Here is a 23,903-nt window from a genome sequence, read left to right as displayed (position 1 = left end):
GCGGCCTCTAACTACATAATGTAATAAAAAACATCTGCTAAAAATTAGGGAAGCACAAATCAAAGTCAGCAAGAGTGCTACATGATAATATCAACGATTGCTAACACGGCAGCATCATGAACATGTAGGTAGAATCTATTGACACTGAATGGGATGCTTGTTTTTGGTAGACCATGTGTAAGCAAGTGGTAGATAGTGCTGAGATGCAATATGCATGAATTCTGTTCTACAGTCCATTATACCTCTCTCTCTCCCCTCACTCTCTTTCCCTTGTTTTCCCTCTTTCTTTTTCCCTCTCTCCCTCTTTTTTCTCTTTTTTCCACCCCTCTTTTGTCCCTCTCGCTCTTTCTCATCTTTTTCTTAAATATGTACGCTTAGGTACATCTCTGTATCTCAGTAAGGATCTGCCCTGATTCCTCTTTCCTTTGAAGAGTGTGAATATAATACCGGTAGTTGTTTTGGTAATCGCTCATAACCCATCCTGTGCACCATGAGGGAAGGTCTGCCATGAATAGGAGGCCAGCCTATTTTAGGATTTTTGTGTTCTTGACCCTATCTTTCCAGGTAAGATTTATTTTGCAAACAATCTCTTCACTTGCATTTGGTACAATGTCTAGGTTGTAGCCCCACATAATAGGGGTGTTAGGATTACAGCTCTATATATCTTACACTTGGCTCAGATGGTTACACACTTGTTCCTTTACCAAACGATTTTAAAGTTTTCCAAAGGAAGCACAACTCATGATAATCCACTACACTACATGAAGCTATAATAATTCATGAGTGACGAGATGAGGTATTTTATCATTGAATCTGACTGGCATTCCTAAACACCTATATGAGGTCTAACTATGTCCACGCAGAAAACAAGCACTTTTCTGCCTCATTAAAACCCAATGCTTAAGAATGCAAAAGACGTTAACTTTTTTAGACCAACATACCAGAACATAAAAAGTTTACCTTCCACTGGGTGTTACACGCTTTCAGCAACCATACCTTATCACTACAGCAAGAGCTTACATAACAAGTTCAAAGGTCACCTAGACATGCAGTCAGATAATTATGAAATAGAATACAGCAACTTTAATCTAGTTTGCCGGCTATACAACTTCCTCATCTGATTTACGTTATATTGCTGTTAACTAAATAAACAGGTCAATTCTCGCAGCAACTAATTGATGTTAGATCTAATGGTAAGATGGAACTCTCAGCAACAGTTGCCGAACGAACCAATTTATCAGTAATAACAGATTGGAAATCTAAGCTCGCAGGGCAACACTGAGCTTAATGTAGCAACAGCCAGGGTATTCTCTATGATCATAAAGGTATGGATGGCCAGTGACTTCTCCAAAATCGTTCAGGTGTAGGCTTACGATCTCATAAAGAGGCTGGTCACCCTGTAAGGAGTGACGCGTGACGCAGTGGCAAGCAGCCCAGGCACCTCTTCTTCTCTTACCATAGGACCAGGTTTAAAACACAACAAGAACTTGCTAAAACGATTTGCATCAGCGTTACCTGTATGTTTATTTTCTAATAATGACAACCGTAAGTCTTTCAAAACAGCTCCAACAATATTACTCATTTATAGACGCTAAAAAACCGTGTTTTCAACCAACTAAATTTATATAAGTAAAATAATTTTGAAATTAGTCAATCAGTTTAATAACGTGAAATTTATATTTATATTATATATATATATAATATATATATAATTATATAATTTATATATATATTTATATTCACTTTTTATTCCTAACAATTCTGATTGATAAATTCTAAAGATTTGGAGTGATCCAATAAGCTGTATCAGGCCTTCACAATCTACTCTCAGTGAAAATATAATACACACAAACCAGCTTTACCACTACTACTCACTCTTTATTTAGCTTGTCAAGCAGCAGGCTTGCGACAATTTTTAATGCCTGTGACATCACAGATAGGATATTCTCTGTTAATATTAATATGATCACATTTTCAGCTTTACATTTACAAGCTTTATATCCCAATTGTTCTCATATCCAAAAAATATGTTTGATATCAATAGGTGGTGTGACTTGACTATATTATATATAAAAAAATGCGAGCACCTTCACTGGTTCATTTAACAACGTGAGAGCATGACTGTCATTTGAAAATAAAATGTCACTGCGCTTACATACCTTAGGAATTCTGTGGAGTAGTTTTTATGGTTAGGTGAATCTCAAACATGAGAGATAATTCATCTTTTAAAATTTATCTTAATCAGCAACACTATCACATGACCTGGCAGCAATAAAATCTAAATAGTTTGCGCACTGCAGCAAATCACCTGCCACATGCACTTCTGAATCGCATTCATAATATAATATCAAACAGCATTATTAATATTTACACGCATGTATTTGTTTCTTTAATTTTTTTAGTTAATTTAATTAGTTTTAAAAGCACAACAAGTATAGTGACCTGCATGAACAGACAGCGAAACAAAAAAGTATGTGAAGTGTTCTGTACCTCTGTCATCTCGCGCTTGTGTATCTCCCGAGTTCATCTTAATGTCAATAATAGGATAATGACAGGCCTCCGAGTGCAATGGAAAGACTTTTTACATGTCTCTCTGTCAAATATAAACATGATAGATTGTTATGATAGTAACGAAAACAAAATTGCGAAATTGCGCTCTAGTATAAATGAACATTGCAACAGTCTAACACTATGCCAGTTGTTTCTACTCTACAATACCCACGTGGATCCTGAATATTTATGAGATTCATGGGTACTTTCATTGAATTCAGCGTGTATAGGTCTAAATGTATCGATAGCTTGTAGACCCTTTTATTTTGGTTAAAAAGAAGTTAAGATAGGAGTTGTCTTTCAGTATTCTACAGAAAGAATTCCTATTTCAACACCATAAAGTCTGATCCTTCTAAATTGAGATATCTACATGTAGCAACCACTCTGTGCAGTACATACTCTGACTTGACATACGTTTGACTTTTACTTCACAAGGGAACTTATATCTTTCTGGGAGTTAGCTCCTCTTGGAGACAAACAAGAAAAACAACTTTTTCTTTTAAATTAAGATTTTTAGCAACGACTCTGCGCAGTACATACTCATACCCTTAAGTTTGACTTTTGTTCAAAACAAGGGAACTTATACCTTCCTGAGAGTTAGCTCCTTTTGCAAGCATACAAAAACAACTTTGTACGACATGAAACAGGATCTACTAGAGCAGTCGCACAGCTTTAGCCCACCGCTAAAGCTTACTGCTACAGCCTCTACACTCTCCACATAATCCTCAAATCTTACATCATCTTTACTAAACCTTGGGTAATACTGCTACTGAAAAAGCTGCAATTTAGTAGTGGAATCCTAACAGAAGAAGAGTACTTTTGCTGAACCATGTAATTCTTTACATAACAAAGATAAATAACATCGAGATTACACACTGCCTTAGCAACAATAGTAATAATTTGACTTGCCATATGCACCTACCTCAGCAATCACTTCTGCTTCATTAAAAAAATGATTTCACCTAATCCACTTCCACCATATTCTTTTACTTCGTATTTAGCTAGCATGACTGCAAGACATTGAGGTTGGAGAGAGATGTAAGGGTCAGTATAAATACTACGACTTGAATTACTAATTCTGGCCATAGCCGCAAAAAGCAGCGGTAGTAGGTGGCACAATTGAACCAAGAAGTTAGACTATTTCACCTAGTTAGTCAACCCTTGACCTAGTTAGTCAACCTTTGATAAAATAGCAAGACTACACTAGGAAACTATTGATGAGAACAAATTCAGCATTATTGCTGACTGACATAGCCTCGCTGAGATGAAATATTTTTGTTCCTCAACAAGCTTAGTCTAATAATTATCTTTGCAGGTTCATAAAATCATATAAATATAGCAAAACAAAAGAAAGTGTTTTAGGATATATTATTGGTTCTATGCCATATCAACTAATGAGTTAATGAAGATTTTGTATGTTTTATGTATAAATTTCATTTTATTAGGCGGCACTTTTCAACCAATGCTTGGTCAAACTCCACAAATTAGTTTGATCTCAAGGCTTAGGTGAGGTGATTTCAGTGAATATAAAACAATTTATTTTATTTACTGTTACCTAGGCTTATATAACATTAAATGCTAACTAGGAAATATTTTGTGAGTATCATATCATGCTTGCAGAGTTGAGTACATTGCCAAGAACCACTGCGCAGAGCGTTAAAAACAATATTTATAGCTTTTGAACGATGAGATTACCTTGAATGTTGTATTTTACTCAAATGGTTTTAATAGCTAATACCTTTTCATTATAAGGTCTAAAATCGAGAAAATTGTAAGCAATGTTTGTTAAAAGGTTGTAAAAAAGAAACATATACCGTATGTAAAGTGTCTGTTCTTAGGTTCCATTTAAATGACTGAAGTTATCTTCCTTTATCAACAAGCTGTCACAACTCTCAACTACAATCAACTTGATCATGCTACAGCTATATAGAACATTTGAAGCATGGCTGATGCCATTAAAATAATGTGCCGAACACTATTATATGCCTATGTCCAATATAGGCCTATGCAGCCACCTCTTACATGTGCTAAGATTTTAGTCTTCTCTCCGAGCTATAATGCATTAGAGCCATGCAAGAAAATCAAAGTCCTAAGAAGCCCATGTGATCTACACAGGCTTTCTGGAGTAGTGATCAGTCATGCATATTACAGGCACTCTTTGACCTGCATGTTGTTCGATGTAGACTGAATGGGCAAACAAATCCTTCAAAGATGTGAATATAATCAGGTCACGCCAACTAGTGCTCCAATTACTACTGCAATGCTAAGCAACTTCAAAACAGTGGCAATTATTCAATTATCGCACTCAATGAGGCTATGCAAATATTTTAATAGGGTAAACTCAGCTTACAAGTAAGGATGCAACAAATGCTCTTTTTGGTTAAAATCGGTTTGTTACCAAATCTGTTATTTGCATGTTCAGTACTATGAAAGGGAACTATACTACCATAACATCGTAGCATTAATGCAGAGGAATAGTACTCATATATTATAAATTAATGTATAAGAACCTTTTGTTAACTTGCAAATGGTTGTGATGCCTAACTCTTTCACTGCCGTGATAACTAACTTAGTTCGTGCTGAATCAGATCAATTACCTTAAAGGAAATAACTAAAAATTATATTTCTGTAAATGTTACTCATTGTACGTGTATATGGAGACCTCAACTACTTGAAGACGTATTGCTAATACAACTGGTTAGCAATACGTACTACTCAAAGTTTTAGTGTTAGAGGTATGTAACAGACACTAGTTTTTCTAACAGCTTTAAAAAACTTGCTTACGTTAAATATGGAGTCGATTTACGGACTATAGATACCGCCTCAGGTTGCACTAGTTTGAGTTATCTACGTTCAATTGGGGTCTGGGATGATTTGATAAACTTAAATCGTTTTAGCAAAAAGCTGAATGATTCTAGCTTGAATAGGCAGTGGATAGCTGCTGTATCCACCATTCAGGATTTGCAGCATGATTAAAGTAACTAAGAGTTGTCAGTCCAGCTATTGGATTCAACGATATTTTTTCTTATACTCGCAAATTAAAGTTGTTATACACGTGTTAAAATGTAAGGGTAATTAGCATTGTACTTCATAGCTTCATAAGCTACATGTACGTTTCAAATTGCATTATGAATAAGTTAGACACACCTCTTGATTTTTAATTTTCCTTTCAGTTATCCGAGCTTTTGTTTTATCCACCAGTTTGATGGGAAGAGCTTGAGAAAGCTCGCCTCTCACCGTATGTAGATCTTTGCTAAAACTGCTAATTTTACGGAAACGCCCAAGATCTTAACCAACTTAAAATTTATAGGCTCGATATTGAAAGACCCTACCGTACGCTTCATTGACAACGTTTAAAAATCAGATCGGAAGTAGCGAGCTTAATATTAGTGGTTACTTTTTATGAAAATGGCTCTTAGATTTGTCTGATTAGTCTTTTCATTAGCTTAGCAGTTACAGCGTAGCTCATACTCGATTCTATTCGAATAGCTTTAGTGTCCAAGATTTAACACAAACAGCAACTTCACATAATTCTAAAGGTATGTACTCTGCAGTGACATTTTACTCTCGAACGACAACCATGCTCTAACACTATTAAATGAATCAGTTGGAGTGCTGGTACTTTTTTTGTTTAATATATTTAATATAGTCAATCTACAGCACCTATTGTTAGCAAACACATTTTTGGGATATGGGAACAATTGGAATATTAATTTTGTGAGTGTAAAGCCGAAAACGTGACTATCTTACTATTAATAGAACATGTCTTATCTGTGATGTAAAAAACATTAAACCTAGTAGGTAGTAAGCTTACTGATTGATAAACTGAAAAAACCGTAGGCGGAAGTGGTAAATCTAGTTTATATGTATTATAATTAATTGAGAGTATATAGGAAACAGGCCTGGAACAGCCTACTAAAAATCTTCGAATCTAAATTTTATTTTGTTAAACTTATCTCAGACTCTTACCTCAGACGAGGTAGAACTTCCTAGCGATTTAATTTAAATCTAAAGGGAAGCCTCTATTTATTGGGTTTGTTTTGAGTCAGGGTATAATTTGGAGAGCAGCACACTGCTGCTTAGGATTATTGAGTTTTGGTTGTGTGCCCTCTGATGTCTCGAATTGTTCCAGGCAAAAAGCTATTGTGGTAGATATTTTTGTTTGTTGTTACAGTGTTAAGTTCTCCCCTGGAGGCTCTTCTTGTTGTTATTGTCATATTTTCTCTGTCTTGGTTGATTTCATCGTATGCTTCAGAGAGGGAATGGTGTTTTTCTTCATTCTGAAGAATTCTAATGAGCAGACAGAGTCGGCGGCTTTTTCGCCTGTGATTTTATACCTAGCTGGTTTCTTGCTTCTAAAACACTTTCCCTACACCCTCTCTTATCGACTAATCTTGAAGCTGTTTTGCTTATAAACCTTTAGTTGGTTGAAAACGCTGTTTTTTGGGCCTATAAGTGATATTGTTGGAGCTGTTTTAGGAGACTTACAATTAAAAGACTCTCATAGGCTTGCCAATGGTCAAACTACAAAATAAAGCATTCCTCTTTATTTTCAACATCAAAAGACAGATAAACTGTACAAAACTAAGAGAAGATACTGGTATTAAGACTCTGAGGGAGAGAAAAAAACGGGAAGGCATAGTCTGTTTGTTAGGTGTGCGCCTGACGGTAATGAACCATCGTTCTAGTGTGATAGCATAAGTTATAATACTCGTCAAAGAGAATAACTTATGACGAGTATTATTATATTATTCACCATATATATATATACTTTTTAAGATCTTAATTCTATATACGAGTGTACGAGGTCAAAAAGACTGATAAAACAGATTGGTTTATATATATATATATCTAAACAAGGTTCTCATTTGGAACCCAATTTCTAAATTAGTAAGACATTGTGTTTCCATACTCTTTCATGCAGTAGCTCAATGCGGTCTTACTGGGAAAATCCAATAATGATAATAATAATTGTTAAAATTGTTGTACAAGTAGGCCTATTAATAACTAATTTTATTGAATTTATTAGCCTTATAATATTATGAATTTCGATCAAGCAGTAAACCAAGCTTATCAATTATAGTCTGGTAGGATGTTTTGGTAAATGTATTTTTAAGAATAAAGATGTAACAGTGCTTATTGGCTATGAGCTCAGCCATTCTTATTTATGTCAATAAAATCATTTCACAAATAATACTATACCGGACTGCTATACAAATATTGCAAATTAAAATTTTAAGATAACGCAGTTTAAGCCGCAGCTGATTGGTATTTCATAATTTTAGTTTTAATTTTCCTCGCTGCAAAAGCCTTGTTAGTTCTTGTTTCCCGCTCATAGAGACTACAACGTGGCTTAAGTTTAGCAGCTGTCGACCTTCTTGCGCAATATAATTCCAAATTTACTAGTTTAACGATGAATATGAACAACTTACTAGCGGGTAGAATATGCTGAATGAAGTTATCCATGCCACCATATCAATGATAACATAGAAGAGAATTTTGTAAACTTTTAAACTGATTATTCATTTAACATTTTTCAAATTACTCAGAAAACCAGATGAATCTGTCAAACCAATAAAATAAAATAATGCTAAACCAGGATGTACTTTGAGTTTCTGAGAATATAGAAATGTTTGGTTGGAAGAAAATAGTTGAGGGTAAACAACTTAGTATTACTCTGACTTGATTTAGTTGTAAATAGTTCTACCAACTGGTTATTAATACTTTTATGGTTTTATATAGTCCTAATTTCTATTGCGTTTATAAAATTGCAGCAAATTTTTATTAATTATATAAAGTTGTGGGCACTCAGGAAGCGGGTCAGATTTCTTGAACTGTTTTGTAAGGTGTTCAAGTTACTAAAAACCAGGTCTTGTTTTTGTTTCAACATTGCCAGGCAACTGTTTTAACATTTAAAAATTGGCTATACAACTGATGAAGGATTGTTTGTTATTAAGTTAATCTAAAAGTGTGAAAACAAGCTGGTTTCTAGAAAACAAATCGCAAACCTTCCTTCATGACAACAATCGACGATCATTGATGGCAATTATACTTAATGCTTGCAAAGGTGTTTCCTTGAGTTTTTAAGGAAATTGGCATTTATGAAGCAGGTTTTTAGGAACCAGACAGAGTTTAGAAACCATACATTTTAGGTGAAGACACGGAGCATATACATACAGGTTTGAACATATCCAAAGATGTAGAAATGCATAGCGTTCACACAGACTAACAGACAAACATGATGACAAAGTTTGATTTATTAATATACATGTAGATGTGAGATAGTCTCTGGTGAAATACAGTATTAATCACTTTGTTTTACGCTTCCAAAACATCCTTTACAAGTTCTGTTAATTTCTTAAAGAAATAATTGCACGTGTGTTTCCAAAGAGTATATAAAATGGCTGTTTTGCGTGTGCAATGCTTAAAAGGATGCTGTTTTGCGTATGCAATGCTTGGAAGGATGCTGAGAAAGAGTTAATGCTTGTCACTAGTATAGCTTGTGAAAAGCGTTTGTTTAGAATGCTGCTATTTTAAGGTAACCATTTCAACACATTCTTTCTCTAAAAATCTATCCGCTTGTATGAGAGAGTTCAAAGTTTCCAGATTTCTACGTTGATTTCTAAGTTGAGATTCGCTGTGAAATATCGAATCTTTCAGTATTCAGTTTGGGGTGGGCAGTGGAGAGTAAGGTAGTTTTGTTGTCGCTGTTGTTGTTGTTAATCCCCTAAAAACATGTTTTTAGTTATGGAAATTTGGCTATCGATCACTATTGACACGTTGACTAGCTTCAATCATTCTTACTGAAACTGCTAGAGTATGAGTATGCATAGTCTGTTGCTCACTTGCTTGTAATCACCTTGCACGCTCCAGCTCCTCCAGATAATGTCTACCAGCCTCTGTCTTCATCTTCGGAAGCAAATTGTAAAAATCCATTTTAATGTAAAATAGAGTCAGCAGAAATAGTTCCATGTTTCTGTGTTGTGTAAATAGGCTGTTCCTCGTGTAAGAGGTGGTAGAATAAGGCCACAGTATGGTCACCAGCTATTTTCCTTCTTAAGGCAAACCACGAGTCATGATGGGGTCTACAAGTTGTTTGCTACTTGCTCCCTTTATTAAATCTCATGACCTAAGGCTAAGCAACTTTTGATTCTGCTTCTCATGCGTCATGCTAAGATATCTATTTCGTTCGTTGAACTATGTGGGCTTTGATTACACAATCTAAAATCAACATTTTATATATTGTTATGATTTTGCCATTTGAATTGACAAACACAATGCGCTTTTGTATGTCATGTGCGAGTAGTATGAGTATTTTTATTTGTTTCTCATAAGTGCTTGCTGGCTGATGGATTGTGGTACCATTCCTATTGTCAATAGAGTTTTTAGCAATTCGTGAAGTTTTAAAAAAATCTTTCATTTTTCTTCATATTAATTATTACTTGACCGGGATTAAAATATTTCTACTAAAAGTATTGACACTCGTAGAAGGAAGTTGTTGGGTTTTCAAGCTTATGTGATTCAGCATAAATCGATGTGAGAAATTCTACCTATTTTAACTTAATAGTTGTCAGGTTCCTTGCTTATGTAGCATTCGTAGCAATGCTTACAATCTCCTCGAGAGCAGCCGTGGTATTGAACGCCAGACATACAAGCAACATGTTTCGCTTCCCAGAAAAGGCCACTAGTGGTTACAGGAGTTACATTCAATGTATCTGGGCATGGCTCTAGTATCGACGTTCCCTTGTCATAGGACTCAGACACGTTCAGCCAAGATCGTAGGGCCATGGTTTGTGAGACATTACTCTTAAAAAACAGGCACAACCTCTACAGACAACGTACTTCATATTCGAAGGATTGCTTTCTAGTCATAGACCATCTCCGTGTATTCTTCACTTGTCTATAGATGAGGTGTTGCTACGTGCCGACCCTTGGCCAGCTGTAACCGTATTAGCTGAAGAGGCTTGGCAGTCTGTAGATATTGAATCATTTCTTTATAAGGCGCTCAATGCACCCTATGGCATGCATTCAGTTACACTATCTCTTCGGATCAGTTTCACCACCTCACTAGTGTCAGTTAAGGTTCAACTTCTTGATCTATGAAATATTTTTACAGCTGAATGTGGTCCTCCAACTAATATCTGGGTCATGACATCGCTTCAGCGCTCTCACACGCTCTCACCTTGTGAGATAGCGAATAGAAAGCTTCCTGAGCTTCCCTCAGAAGCGAATGGTGCATCACGATTCTCACAGTTTTGGGCCAACCTCAAAAGCAAGCTCTCTCTTGGCACGGGCAGGCGCAGCGACCTCCGCCGTTCTCAGAGCGTTGTAGGAGACACAGCGGGTAGGTGATTAAAAGAGGCGCAGTGAGCTTTCTTTCATCACACGCTTATATATTGAACTAGATATTTGTTGTCAAAGCTATGTAAATAGTTAGTAATGAAATGCGGAGTGGTTTGCTAATAAGGCATAGTAGCACCAAGAAATTCCATCTGGCTAATGCATGCTAAGCTGTGCCATAAAGACCTGCATATCTAAAAAATTAGAGCCAGTCACTGCTGTTTGCATTAGTTACATTGTCATCACCTGTATTTGTGATTTTATCTATCTTCCTGATGACTGAATCCTACTTGATTGTTAGTAATGGAAATTGTCTCCGATTTAATATTAAAGTTTGAGCAACTATTAATGTCTTTTATGTTTAAATTTGAGATAGTTTCTCCGGCTTGTTATTGACAGTATTACCTATCTTAGACATACATGTACTTACAATTAGAGTTGCCCCGACTTTTGTATCGGTATCGGTGCCGATATGGGTGTCAAGTATCTGAATCGGTATCGGCTGATCTTTTCTTAAAAAATCGGAAACTTCAGATACTTTTTACAGATCAACTATTTAGCAGAAAGCAGTATTTCAGCCTGCTACACTGATAAAAATCATCAGCTGCAAGTTCCTTACTTTTACCGAGTGAGTTCCGGGCCTGCCACACAATATATTTCATGTCTATAGGCTGATCAACATCAACACAGCTGAGAAACATTTTTGCTTTAGTCAGGACGTAATCACAAAGTGTGGTATATCCGGAATTACGGCGATAGGATTTATTGCAGCTAATCACGAACAACATAGCAAAGATGAGAAACAAGAATGCAGTGTAATATTTCTATCTACATGTACTAGTATTACGAAAGTAATTTAAGCAGTCGATTCATAAAGTTATCTATCACTCTCTTGATCCTGGCGATAGTATGTATCGTTTGTATTGTACAAAATGTGGTAACCCCAGTGGCTTGTCGGCGTTTAGCCTGTCCTCCATCATCTGTGGCAAGTGAGTCCCTCTTCAGTACGACTGGCTACATTGATAGTACATAGAAGAAATAGACTTCTTACTGAGAAAATTAAATCACTAACGGTAATTAAAAGAAACATTGATTTGCTCTAAACTTGTGCAGACGCAGCAGTTTGATCAGCAATAGAAGAGAGACTTCGTTATCACAGATAGAGCTGTACCACTAACAGTAATGACGTTTATTAATTACAAATTACAAGAAACATGGTCTGTTTTGCTACTACATGCACGGTATGTAAATGTGTGTGAATATATTTTTTTTCATAAATACAAACAAATAATTTACATTAATATTTATATATATTTGCATTATATTTATATTTGCATAATAAAATGAACAATTATTTATGCAACACAAAAGATCTGAATCGGATTTATTTTCAATAAAAATCGGTATATCGGATCGGTATCTGAATCGGCTGGTGAATTTAGAATTTGGGCATCTCTAAATTAGATGTATATTTAGCATACATACATTTTAATCAAAGCATGTGTTTTGAATAAAATTTCATCAGATTTTCGTTTTCTCTTTACCTGCTTAGGTCGGACAAGAGACAGGCGGAAGACAGAACTGCCCCACAGCCTCTATAATCAACTAATAAATAACCATGAGACCATGGTGCTGCCAGGACTGCGCCAGTTCCCCCCTCCAATTGAAGATGACGAGGCATTGGTACCCAGGAGCTCAACGGTGCCTGCCCTTGCGGACAACGTAGGCCACGAATACGGTGACTTTGAAATCTATGAAGGCGGCTCAACTAGAGAGGCCCCTAGCACTCTTGCCTCTGAGCAGAATCCTCCCATCAACGAATATCAAGATATCGATGAACTTTTGCAACCTTCTCTAGAAATACCGGTGCGCGTTAATATCGGTCGACGCGCCAAACAAAAGCAGCCGAAGATGGCAGCATTAGCCTCGTCAATAAATAACTTGCACCACGAGGGCTGGTACTGGGGCCCTCTAAACAGGGAGGAGACAGAAGCTAAACTGCAGCCTTTAGAGTCGGGTTCATTCCTCGTCAGAGACAGTAATGATGCCCACCATCTCTATACCCTTAGCTTCAAGCAGGAAGAGCTTATTCTGCACACGCGTATAGAGTTCGTAAACGGACTGTTTACCTTCTTTCTAAGCGAAGACAAAGCTCGAGAGACCGGTAAACGTTCAGTCGAGGAGTTGATCATTTCGTCAATGACTAATGGCGTTAATGGTGAATTTGGGGACAGCCGGCGGGTTAGGGGTCGGCCTTTTCCCAACTCTATTAAAATTGTTTTAACTCATCCTGTTTCGAGATTTAATGAAGTGAGATCTTTGCAATTTTTATGTAAGTTTGTTCTTCGCGCGAATATGAATCGGGAGAACGTGGCAAACCTGCCTCTGCCGATGCACGTTAAGTCTTGGGTACACGAAAGAGATTATTTTTAAGCCTGCTACCATTAAGGAAACTAGTTTCGCTCTGCTATTTATAAGTAACCCAATCAAGTTAACAAAGGAAACTCTTTAAATTATCCACTCTGGTGTTATGAGCCATTAAAAGAGCATTCACTGGATATTGTATTTGCATGAGTAAGTAGGAGGCTGATTATAAGTCTTCAAGTTAGAGAGAAGTGACATTTGCCTCAATTGGTGGCCATTGCATTAGCCTCAAGCTGAGATTCCTGTAAAATGCAATCAAAGACAGATTGTAATCATGTTTGATGCATCTTGTGCGGAGTCATTACCCATTTGCGGTTGACCCGTTATGTACAGTCCAGTCCTATCTCACTGTAGCTGTCAGCTATATTGATATGTAAAAACTCTTTAAATGTACCTTGAACATGTTGTTAGACAGGGGGGGTTGGGAATTTCGTTATTTATCTTTCCTTTTCTATCAGACTCATAGGCTAAACTATGATGAATATATTTTTATATAACCGATTTATTGGTTGTTTGCGTTTCTTAGATTGCCATCTTGAGTCATTGTCAATGATTGGATATCCAGAACATTGTCATAGACCAATCTTACAGGAAGTTTTGTTAGGGTGAAGTGATTACCAGTCGGAATGTGGATGACCCAATGACAAAGATAATGATATTGTGAAAAGTTAGTTATTTATGGCTGTTGGATATACCCTAGTGTCAGCATAGCTCTGCCGTAAAGATGTTGACGATGTTGACGCTGATGTCTCTGTTCAAGTCTAGACATGTAACTCTTGCTTGTATGTATAACTTTTATTGGTAATCATCAAAAAAACATTTTTCATAACACACCAAAAAAATGCAAAGACAGCTCTTCAAAATCGAGAAAATTTGAAACGGTCGTAATGGAGAGTGTCGAAAAGCAATAGTCAAACCACTGCATATGGAATATGTATATCCACTTTGTATGTGTGTTAAAACCTTCGAGTGTTGAAGCAAAACTTCATAAAAATACAATTTGATTTGTCCCGCAGCCCTGCAACCTACACTAGATCTTTAATAAATACTATGAGTGATTGTACAGAATTGGAACAAATGATTTATATAAAACTATATAAAAACATCTGTACTCTGAGAGTGTAATAAATAGACTGAGTGTTTTATATTTAGTACATTAGAGGAGCATGAGGAGAAGCCCCGTCTCGGCCATATGCAGGTCCCGAGTTGAATTTAAATTAACTCATCTTATACATTGGTATTTTATATTTTTTTTATCATTAGTAATTTTATCAAAACGTTTACATAGAAAACTGCAGTTTCAAACATCTTCAAACATCGTATCTTGGAAATGGTTTTGGTGTAGAGTCAAACGTGAGCTTAAACTTCATGAGTTGAGATTGTAAGTGGATGTATGACTGTGTTAACATATTCCATATCTACAAACAGTCACATGTGCCCTAGGTCAGCAGCATCTTAGCTGACACTCTTATCACCATGTGATGACTAAACTCACCAGCTGAGATGACACACTTGTGATGCTTCGAGCGAAACTCCCACCGATTCTGAAAAAGACACAAATCGGTAGGGGAATCATTCGCAGCAGCGTAAGACTTCTGTTAACATTCGCCGCTGATTTAGCTGACTTTTGGTGGGAATGAAATGTCCACCGATCTGAGAAGAAACAGATCGGTATGGGTTTCATTCGCAGCACCAGCCAGACCATGGTTTGTTGTGATTGCTGGAGAGGTGAAGAGATCTGAAATATTCATCAAGTGACACAAGCAAATCCATGCTCTTCCTGTAAGTTAAAGAGCAAAGTATGAAATGTCTAATAATTTAGGTATGGCAAAATTCCTTAAACATGTACCCTCTAGCAGTCACTCACATCTTTGGTCTGTGGTTGTTCGAATAGTTATATTTTTTTAAATGACCCTTGGCCTCAGAATTTCATAACATAAATGTCAGATCTACAGTTATTTAATTTTGCATAAACTTGAGAACAAAATATATTTCATATCTTATGGAAATATTGCAAATGATGGAAGCTTCTCACCAAGAGGATTTCACATTGTGCAACATCTGTTATACTTACCAGAATCCTGGTTTTATATTTTCTTACGAAAATGAGGTCAAAATAATAAAAAAATCTCACTTCAAATGTATATAATGAACATCCTGTTTACGAACTTTGGAACATAATTGTGGTAGTCATATTATATTGGTTGGTTGCTCCAGCAGACTTTCTAGACTTCAAAATTCTGAAACGATCATTTAACTTTTAGTAGATGTCTAATGTGAGTCGTGACAATGTCTTTCCGATGACATCACCAAACCAGCAACAGCTGTTAAGTTTATGTCATCACATTGCCTAGTGGACTACACTCCAGTACAGTCAATGAACAACAACTGTATCTAACGATGGAACAATTTCATATGACCTAATTAAATATGTCTGCGCCATATAATAATATTACATATACTGCAATATGGTGACATTTTACTATAGACATTAGCAAACCATCACAGCCATTCATTATTCTATTAATACATAACTTATGATTATCATAAAATATACACATATGTATATACATGTATTATCATAATGATTATGACATAAATTATACTATATACATACATAAATACATACACTATAGTATAACATATATATTTATGTTATTTATACTATAGTGCACAATGACATATTACAATGATGTAACAATACGCTGCTGTCATATATATATATATAGGACATATATAGTATATATAGGACATATATAGTATATATATATATATTGTTACATTGAAATTGTTACATTGTTAGATACAGCTGTTGTTCACTGACTGTACTGGAGTGTAGTCCACTGGGCAATGTGATAACTTAAACTTATCAGCTGTTGCTGTTTAGTGATGTCATCGGAAAGATATTGTCACATTAGACATCTGCTAGAAGTTAAATGATCATTTCAGAATTTTGAAGTTTAGAAAGTTTGCTGAAGCAGTCAACCAATAGAGTATGACTACTACAATTATGTTCCAAAGTTCATAAACAGGATGTTCATTATATACATTTGAAGCGAGATTTTTTTATTATTTTGACCTCATTTTCGTAAGAAAATATAAAACCAGGATTCTGGTAAGTATAACAGATGTTGCACAATGCGAATCCTCTTGGTGAGAAGCTTCCGTCATTTGAAATATTTCTATAAGATATGAGAATTATTTTTGTTCTCAAGATTATGCAAAATTAAATAACTGTAGTTCTGACATTTATGTTATGAAATTCCGATACCGAATGATAAATATATATATATAAATATATATATATAAATATATATATATAAATATATATATATATAAATATATATATAGATATATATATAAATATGTATAAATATGTATAAATATATATAAATATATATGTATATATATTAATATATATATAAATATATATATTATACTAGCAGATTGGCTAGTATAATTGTGAAAATCATACTAAATTGACTGTCATTATAAAAATTATGCTAGTCTAGCCTGAGGAATACAAAAACATGAAACTGCCCATAGCTTGAAACAAAGATAAGTAGACATTTAAACTTTATGATACTTGATAAATGTTTATTATAAATCTACTGTGTATATATATATATATAACAGACTGATTATGCCTGAAAAATATACAAGCACTCTACTCGTAATCCACTACCATTTTATATGATATACACTAACACTTTACCTTTTTACATTCTTGTTAGCTAGACAAGAGTTCATTGCCTTCGGGTTTTCTCTGGACTCTCATTTGATAAGAATCCGCCAGCATTTTATACATGCCTTGTGTACTCCAGAGATGTACCATCTTGCTTGGGTAGCACTTACAGATGTTATTCACTGCGGCTACGCATCCTTACCTGCAGCAATCATTCTTCACGGGCACTCTCAACCATCTGCTGCACAGCCCTTTTATACCGTGTCTACAATTTACTTACGGATGGCATGGTGAATTAAATCGCATGGCATGCAATTTAGTTCACCCTTAAATGCTGACTACATTTAAGGGTTAACTAACGCTGTCAATTGTTCTTATGGAACAAATGACAATTTTAGTTGACTCTTAAAGTGAAAGTAAACACATAAATTTAACATTGTTTTATATGATTGGTAATGCATGATACTATGTTAATTGAATGAGAAAACAAAATTTTAGCAGATATTTCTACTAGCTTAGCAAGTTCAAAGTTGAAAATGTATTTTGGTGCATTTACGTCGGACCATCAATGACTCTTAATACAGCCGTTTCCGGTAACGATTTCTTTACTTATCCGTTAGTAATTCAACGCATTTTATTTTCTTTTAACCGCAGTCAGTTAATTACGATGGGTAGATGTCTCTTTGCTAGTTGTGAATCTGACACTAGAAGTCGTAGCATAACCTTTTTTAGAGTTCCTGTCTCTCAGTCGCCAAATTTAGCAAAACTATGGCTGTCTAAGGCAAAGCGTGCCGACTTAACCATGTTAAAAGGAGTAGAAGGTAGGTATTAATTGTTGGATGGACATATGTACAAACCAGAAATATGGATGGTAACTATGAAGGAGTAAATAATAACAATATTAGCGAAATGCGAACAAGTAAGTTGTTTTTATATACCAATCACTTGTATCAATGTAATCGGCTAACTCAAGCGTAACACCTTTTTGTCTTTACAAATACCAGAAGATCAGAACAGGTTCTACGGATTAGCTCCCCTCTATAGCTGGCCATTTCAATTTTTCACAGATGTGGTAGGAGACAGGCTATGTTAGTAATTAAGTAATGGCAATCTCAAACAAATGTTGCGGTTTCGGTGAGTTTGCATCTTTTTCAAGTTATCTACATTATGTCATTGCAGGAGGGCTGTAGTGCAGTTCTCCAAACAAGAACCTGATGTATATTGGGAACATGTCTGGTCTACAGGAAGCTCTAGCCTTCGTGATATCCTCTGATAGTAGTCAATGAGGCTACTATTGACCAAATATAATTACTATTATTGACAGGATATAATGCAGATGACAAAACAATGTTTATTTTAGCCCAACTCCCATCAGAGTTTAACGGTGACTATGGGTTGAGGCTATAATTAGTTTCTTTATGAATGAACAAACTGACCTGCAATCAGTTTATTATGGACTTGAAAACAAAGCATCAAATTATGTGGTTATATAGCGTATAAGCTGTCAACATTCCACAAAACAACGTCAAATAGAAATGCAGTCTCCAATTCTTTATTGAACACTCTGAAGCCTATCTACAAGCAAGTCACCTGTCACGAGATCGTACTAACATTCCATCAGGCATCAACAGCACAAAGAATAGCAGAATTCCTGTTGAACTGAACACCCTATTTGAAGCTCCATCAAAGGGAGTAAATAGTTTTTTTTCACTCTTTCAAAGAAGTGGGTCAGATAGTGAGCGTTTGTTATTAATAGAAAAGTATGTAAATAGCTGTAGGGTCAAGCTTTAAAGAAAAGAACCTGTCTATATTTGAACCTTCATTACCAAAATTCCGATCAATGTCATGAGCGACTAATGTTTTGTTAGCAGCCATTTTGCCCTTCTCAGTCAGGTAGAAATGCCCTCGGTATTTTAGTGATATCTCAATAACTAATATTCCAATCAACCTGAAATTTCAGAATTGAACTGAAAATGTATTAGAGACAAGATGACCAAAATTCTGTATTCCTACGTAATCTAAAAGTGCAGAAATACAAATTGAAACTAGGTGAAAAACATCAGGCGCCAAAAGATCAGGTAGAAAAACGATTCTACAAATTGTATCGGGTTCAGGCTTCCATCTTCCACCTAATATCCGTCCTCTTAGCAGAGACAGGCATTTTAAACAATATTTTTCAAACTATTTATTCAATTTTAATGGCCAACTGTTGCTTTTTTTTCCTTTTTGTTTTACTATTGTTGTATTGTATGGCCCAATTTGAAAAATGTTTCTATTTGTGAAATGAACTTATTGCCAATAAAGTACTATATATAAGGTGTTAGGAAACCCTACACAGGCTATCGGTCAGTTATGAAACCATACACAGGCTATTGGTCAGTTAGGAAACCATACACAGGCTATTGGTCAGTTATGAAACTATACACAGGCTATTGGTCAGTTAGGAAACCATACACAGGCTATTGAGTGGTTTTGTTTATCTTCATAGCAAAGGTGTATCATGAGAATACACACCTACAATGTAAACCACGTTATACAACAAAGAATAGACCCACTATACAATATCAACCGATGAAGTGATCATTTAACCAACAGCAGACCCATGAAGTTCATCTCCAGAACAGCTGTGATCTTGTGACACCTGCATCTGATAGTTACTTATGCAAGTAAGACAGGCGTGTCTCCGGCCTACCAGAGCGTGTTAATACCTTGAGGTGTTGTATACAGCTATTTCATACAAACCTGCTGAGTCATATAAACATAACCAGTAATACATTAAATACGCTTACAGTAGCTGTGTATTTTACAAATCTATATTTACAATGTTTCCATTTGTGTGACGTGTAAGGATATATCATGTACAAATATGTCATGATTGAGATGAAACTAATGCAATAAGATAAAAATCACAATATATAAGCTTCACTAGTGACGTCTTTTGAGTTTCAATCCTTTTTTATATTATGAGTAATGTTAGCCCTAGTTCTCATCACTCGCAGCATTCATCTCTTCGAGGGTGCTCTGCATGTCGGCTCTCTTGAACTTCTTTCGTTCTAAAACATTTCAGTGAAAATGAAATTGGAAGGCAGTGGCTGTACAGTCAAAACCGGCACAACCATCTTAACACCATTTTTTAAACATGAGATTAATAATATGGCAAGTATTGGACTATACAGTTTGAAGTGATTTTCAACATTCATTGCCAAAGTTTCTCAAACCAGCCAATTTTGTGAATTGGTATATTTATATGTCAACACCTTTCTTTTATTTTTTGTACCATCATATGTAAATATTTTTTTTATAAAAATGATTATAGACTGCTCAATGAAAATATATATCTACATAAACATATCTACATATACATATCTACATAAACATATCTACATAAACATATCTACATATACATATCTACATATAGGTTGTTTCGAAAACACTGAGTTAAAAAAGAGAACTTTAAACTCTGGAAGTTAAATATATTAAAACTGGACGATTTTTTGACTATAATTTCTTGCAGCAACTACGTGTTGTGTCATGTTTGGCGCTTGTCAGACTGCGAACTACTTATATATATATCTATATATACAGATGTACGCATATATATAGATGTATACATATATATATCTACTAGCTGTGCCGCCCGGCGTTGCCCGTGTAATAGAAGAGTATTTGGACAGAAAATTGATTTGTATTTAACATATAACAACATTTGCCATTCTAACTTTCAAACTAAATATCATGAGAAAAGTTTTTTGTCTTATAAACAATGAGAAGTAGTGAGAGTTTTGCTATTAGCCAGTTTAATAATGTGAGCCCGTTTAATATGCTATGACCCGCGTCATACGCAAAGCAGTTAGGTTTTGCCCTGATATAATGACTTATATTGGCAGGCAAGCAATTCGACTTTCGTAGTCTTGTGGGCAAGGCGTCAGACTGGTGAACGGCTTGGTCCGAGATCGGTACGGAATATTTATTCCAAGATTTTAAGATCTATAGCCGGATTTCCGACGACGACACATAGACAGACTTTGAGAAATATATAGATATAATAATATATAGATATATATAAATAGGTTCTATACTGTATATATATACATATGTATATATATACTGATGAAGAAGAAGGTTGCAGTTCACTAGAAGAGAGTGCTCAATATTAAAATAGAGCATTTATATAAAATATATTAAGAACTGAAAACTTTTAAAACTGTTTACTACTTAAAGTTTCATGGTTGTTACCATTCATTATGTATATACAGTATATATATATATGTAGTTTTTCTTAACATAGTTCCGCTCTGCAGTGCTTGAATACGTTCTACTCTACGCTCTGTTAGTTTTGAAGTCATGGATTCTAAGAAAACTAACGGCGAGTAGTTGTGGTGGTGAATAAATAAGGCACTGCTTTTCTTAGAATTACTACAAATAACTGAAGCTAAGTTTGTGTTTTATGAAAACGGTCAAGGGCAGATAACTTTACTTGAATTAAGAGTAATATTCTCACGGTAAAATTTAGAATTGGTTAGCGTGCTTGCGTACCAGCTGTTAGAAAGGTCAATGAAAGACTTGATGTTATAGTTATCTAGTCAACTTGTGACTTGCCTAATAAGAAAACTTGAACGCCATTATTAATGCTTCCAATTATGTTTTTCTTAAAACTTTCGGAGTTCAGGACTTAAGGTGTTCCACTATTGCACCATTGATAGATAGCAACTACACGAGACTAAGAGATTTCTTAGCAATGTACATACACCTGAAAAATTAAGTCACCAGTGGAACTGATCTTGTGAAAACTGAAGTTTCAACACCAGTGAAAACTGCACGGTTCAACGTAACATTTACAATAAATTTTAATTCATTATACATATATAACTACATATATAGATTTAATTCATTAGCCTTGGATCCTAAAATTGATAATGACGTTAAATGAAAAAGTAAGAATCATAATCATATCATAACCAGAAAATACACTAAAGTTACTCTAGGTAACTATAGTTACTAAGGTTAATATACTATTTTGTTACTAATTTTTGTTCTGTACATTACGTATATAAAATTTTGATGTTTTTTCACTACGGGGGCTTTTGCATTAAATAATTATTATGGGTTTCTATACCCCTTTATACAACATTGTCGCCTTACGCTGCCAACACCGGAACGAATTAATGTCGTATGACGGGGTCCCCTGTTTTATTATTTGCTTTCATGACACATACTAGGCTATCCTAAACAAGAATTCTTCAAATGCTTGGAAAACAGTAAATAACATGGTAATAATACATTGCGAAAAGGATTCAATTTATTCCTAATTTATAGTAAAGTAAATAATTGGCTGTAAAAGCTCTATATAACTATAACAGCGAGAATTAACATTTGTCATTGTCCTACATTACTACTCCTTTGGAAGCATGTCAAATGATTATAAATTGTTACGCTAGAAAATTATTCTCGCTTAAATTTGTCTGTCCTGCAACCATGTTAATAAGACATGTAAACTTAAAGGCTGTCATGTCTCTTTTGAACATAAACTGTAGGCTGCTGTTTATAGATAGAAGTCACAGTAAAATGGAACAGGTAATAGCTGACATGTGATAGCACTCCTCGGAGGTTGAGGTGATACAAACCCCAAAATTCAGGCCTCAAGATATTGAACATAGTTGAAACAACTTTAATATTTAGTAGATGAAATACTAAGTTACCCAGGTAAGTTCTATCTTAAACTTAACCTCTCTATATCTGCTTCTATGTGTCAACATGATGTCAGATCGTACAGATCATATGACGTACAGGTAAATAGCTATGTCATATGTACGTGACCTAATCGCAGTGCTTGTATTACAGGGTTAATACATATCTTGGTGGGTGTATAAACAAATCCTCTAAATCCGGGATGATGAAAACTGTGATTACAGAAAAAAAACCAATACCGTAAAACCTTTATTTGAATGCCATGCCGTTCTGTTTTTCAACCTTTCCTCTTTAGTGACGGTCAATTGTAGGCGACGTTCAAATAGGGGCTGGCGGTGTATTTTTAAAATCTCGTCAGAATTTTCGAAAGATAAGTTTAGCCCTATTACGGGCGAAGCTAATGTCGCCTATATTTTGCTCTCCTTTTTTCCGGTGGAGCAATATTAAACCTTTTGGATGCAATAAATCTGCTATCTTACCTCCAACCTTCCCTAAATAAGTATTGAAAAGCCGAGGAGTATCTCTACCAGTTGATATACATGTATATTGCTTGCAATTGACCTGCGTTGATATTATAGCCTGTGTCTTTCTTTGTAATTTGTTGGCATTTTCAATTTTTATTTCATTTTAAATTTGAAAACATATTTTCATTTTATATCTATATTTAACAGTGCTGCATCAAAGCTCATTGTAATTATTGATATGTTTGTTTGTTATGGTTTGCAGGCAAAACTAGCTTTTTATGAGCAATAGAAGTGGAGTTATGAACATAGTAAGCCGTGTAAGATGTAAGCAGCAAGGATGCTATTAAATAACATGCATCCATCTGCATATTTATATAAGTTATCTAATGACAATTTATCAAATGATACAAATATATATTCATGAACAAGTGAGATAAGCATACTTATATTACATGCAAAAACAAAAATTAACGTTTTTAACAAAAATATTTCCATCATTTGCTCAGATAGCTGCGTTCTGATTGTTGCTTTCGATGGAACGAACATCTTCTAGTTGTCCAATACCTTCCACCATATCTTTTGGTCTCAACAATTCTTCTGCACTGCTGAACTAATCAATATTAGCGTCCAAACAATTTTTTGGCAGAGCAAAACTTTTACGCGCTGCATTTAGCACAAACGCAACGCATAAAAATTTGCTCGCTAAACGTAACCTTTGGCCCAAAACTTGCAAACTGTTTTCATATACGTTT

The 23,903-nt window shown here is 35.1% G+C and overlaps 2 protein-coding genes across 3 annotated transcripts in view; one reads left to right on the top strand and one right to left on the bottom strand.

Moving 5' to 3' along the window:
• The first annotated feature begins 5,953 nt into the window (after positions 1-5,953).
• On the top strand, positions 5,954-13,815 carry LOC137387521 (cytokine-inducible SH2-containing protein-like). The gene is made up of 3 exons (XM_068073966.1): positions 5,954-6,089; positions 10,667-10,894; positions 12,443-13,815. Exons 2-3 carry the CDS (start codon positions 10,699-10,701, stop codon positions 13,321-13,323), a joined length of 1,077 nt encoding a protein of 358 aa, XP_067930067.1. The 5' UTR covers positions 5,954-6,089; positions 10,667-10,698; the 3' UTR covers positions 13,324-13,815.
• A 5,964-nt stretch (positions 13,816-19,779) lies between these two features.
• LOC137386815 (probable RNA-binding protein 19) overlaps positions 19,780-23,903 on the bottom strand; it is a 41,846-nt gene continuing 37,722 nt past the window's right edge. For both annotated transcript variants that reach the window (XM_068072968.1, XM_068072969.1), the window contains exon 20: positions 19,780-20,052. In XM_068072968.1, coding sequence (XP_067929069.1) covers positions 19,979-20,052 — 74 coding nt within the window. In that variant the 3' untranslated portion in view covers positions 19,780-19,978. The remainder of the gene's footprint in view (positions 20,053-23,903) is intronic.

The sequence above is a fragment of the Watersipora subatra genome, chromosome 2 (assembly GCF_963576615.1).
Source record: "Watersipora subatra chromosome 2, tzWatSuba1.1, whole genome shotgun sequence".
NCBI lineage: Eukaryota > Metazoa > Bryozoa > Gymnolaemata > Cheilostomatida > Watersiporidae > Watersipora > Watersipora subatra.
The sequence above is the reverse complement of the archived record's forward strand: the minus strand, read 5'-3'. Positions and strand labels throughout refer to the sequence as shown.

Bases quoted from the DNA above. Each gene is read 5' to 3' on its own strand.
- LOC137387521 (XM_068073966.1), top strand. From the start codon at position 10,699: ATGACATCGCTTCAGCGCTCTCACACGCTCTCACCTTGTGAGATAGCG. The intron at 10,895-12,442 runs GTAGGTGATTAA...TTACCTGCTTAG, and splicing joins CGTTGTAGGAGACACAGCGG to GTCGGACAAGAGACAGGCGG.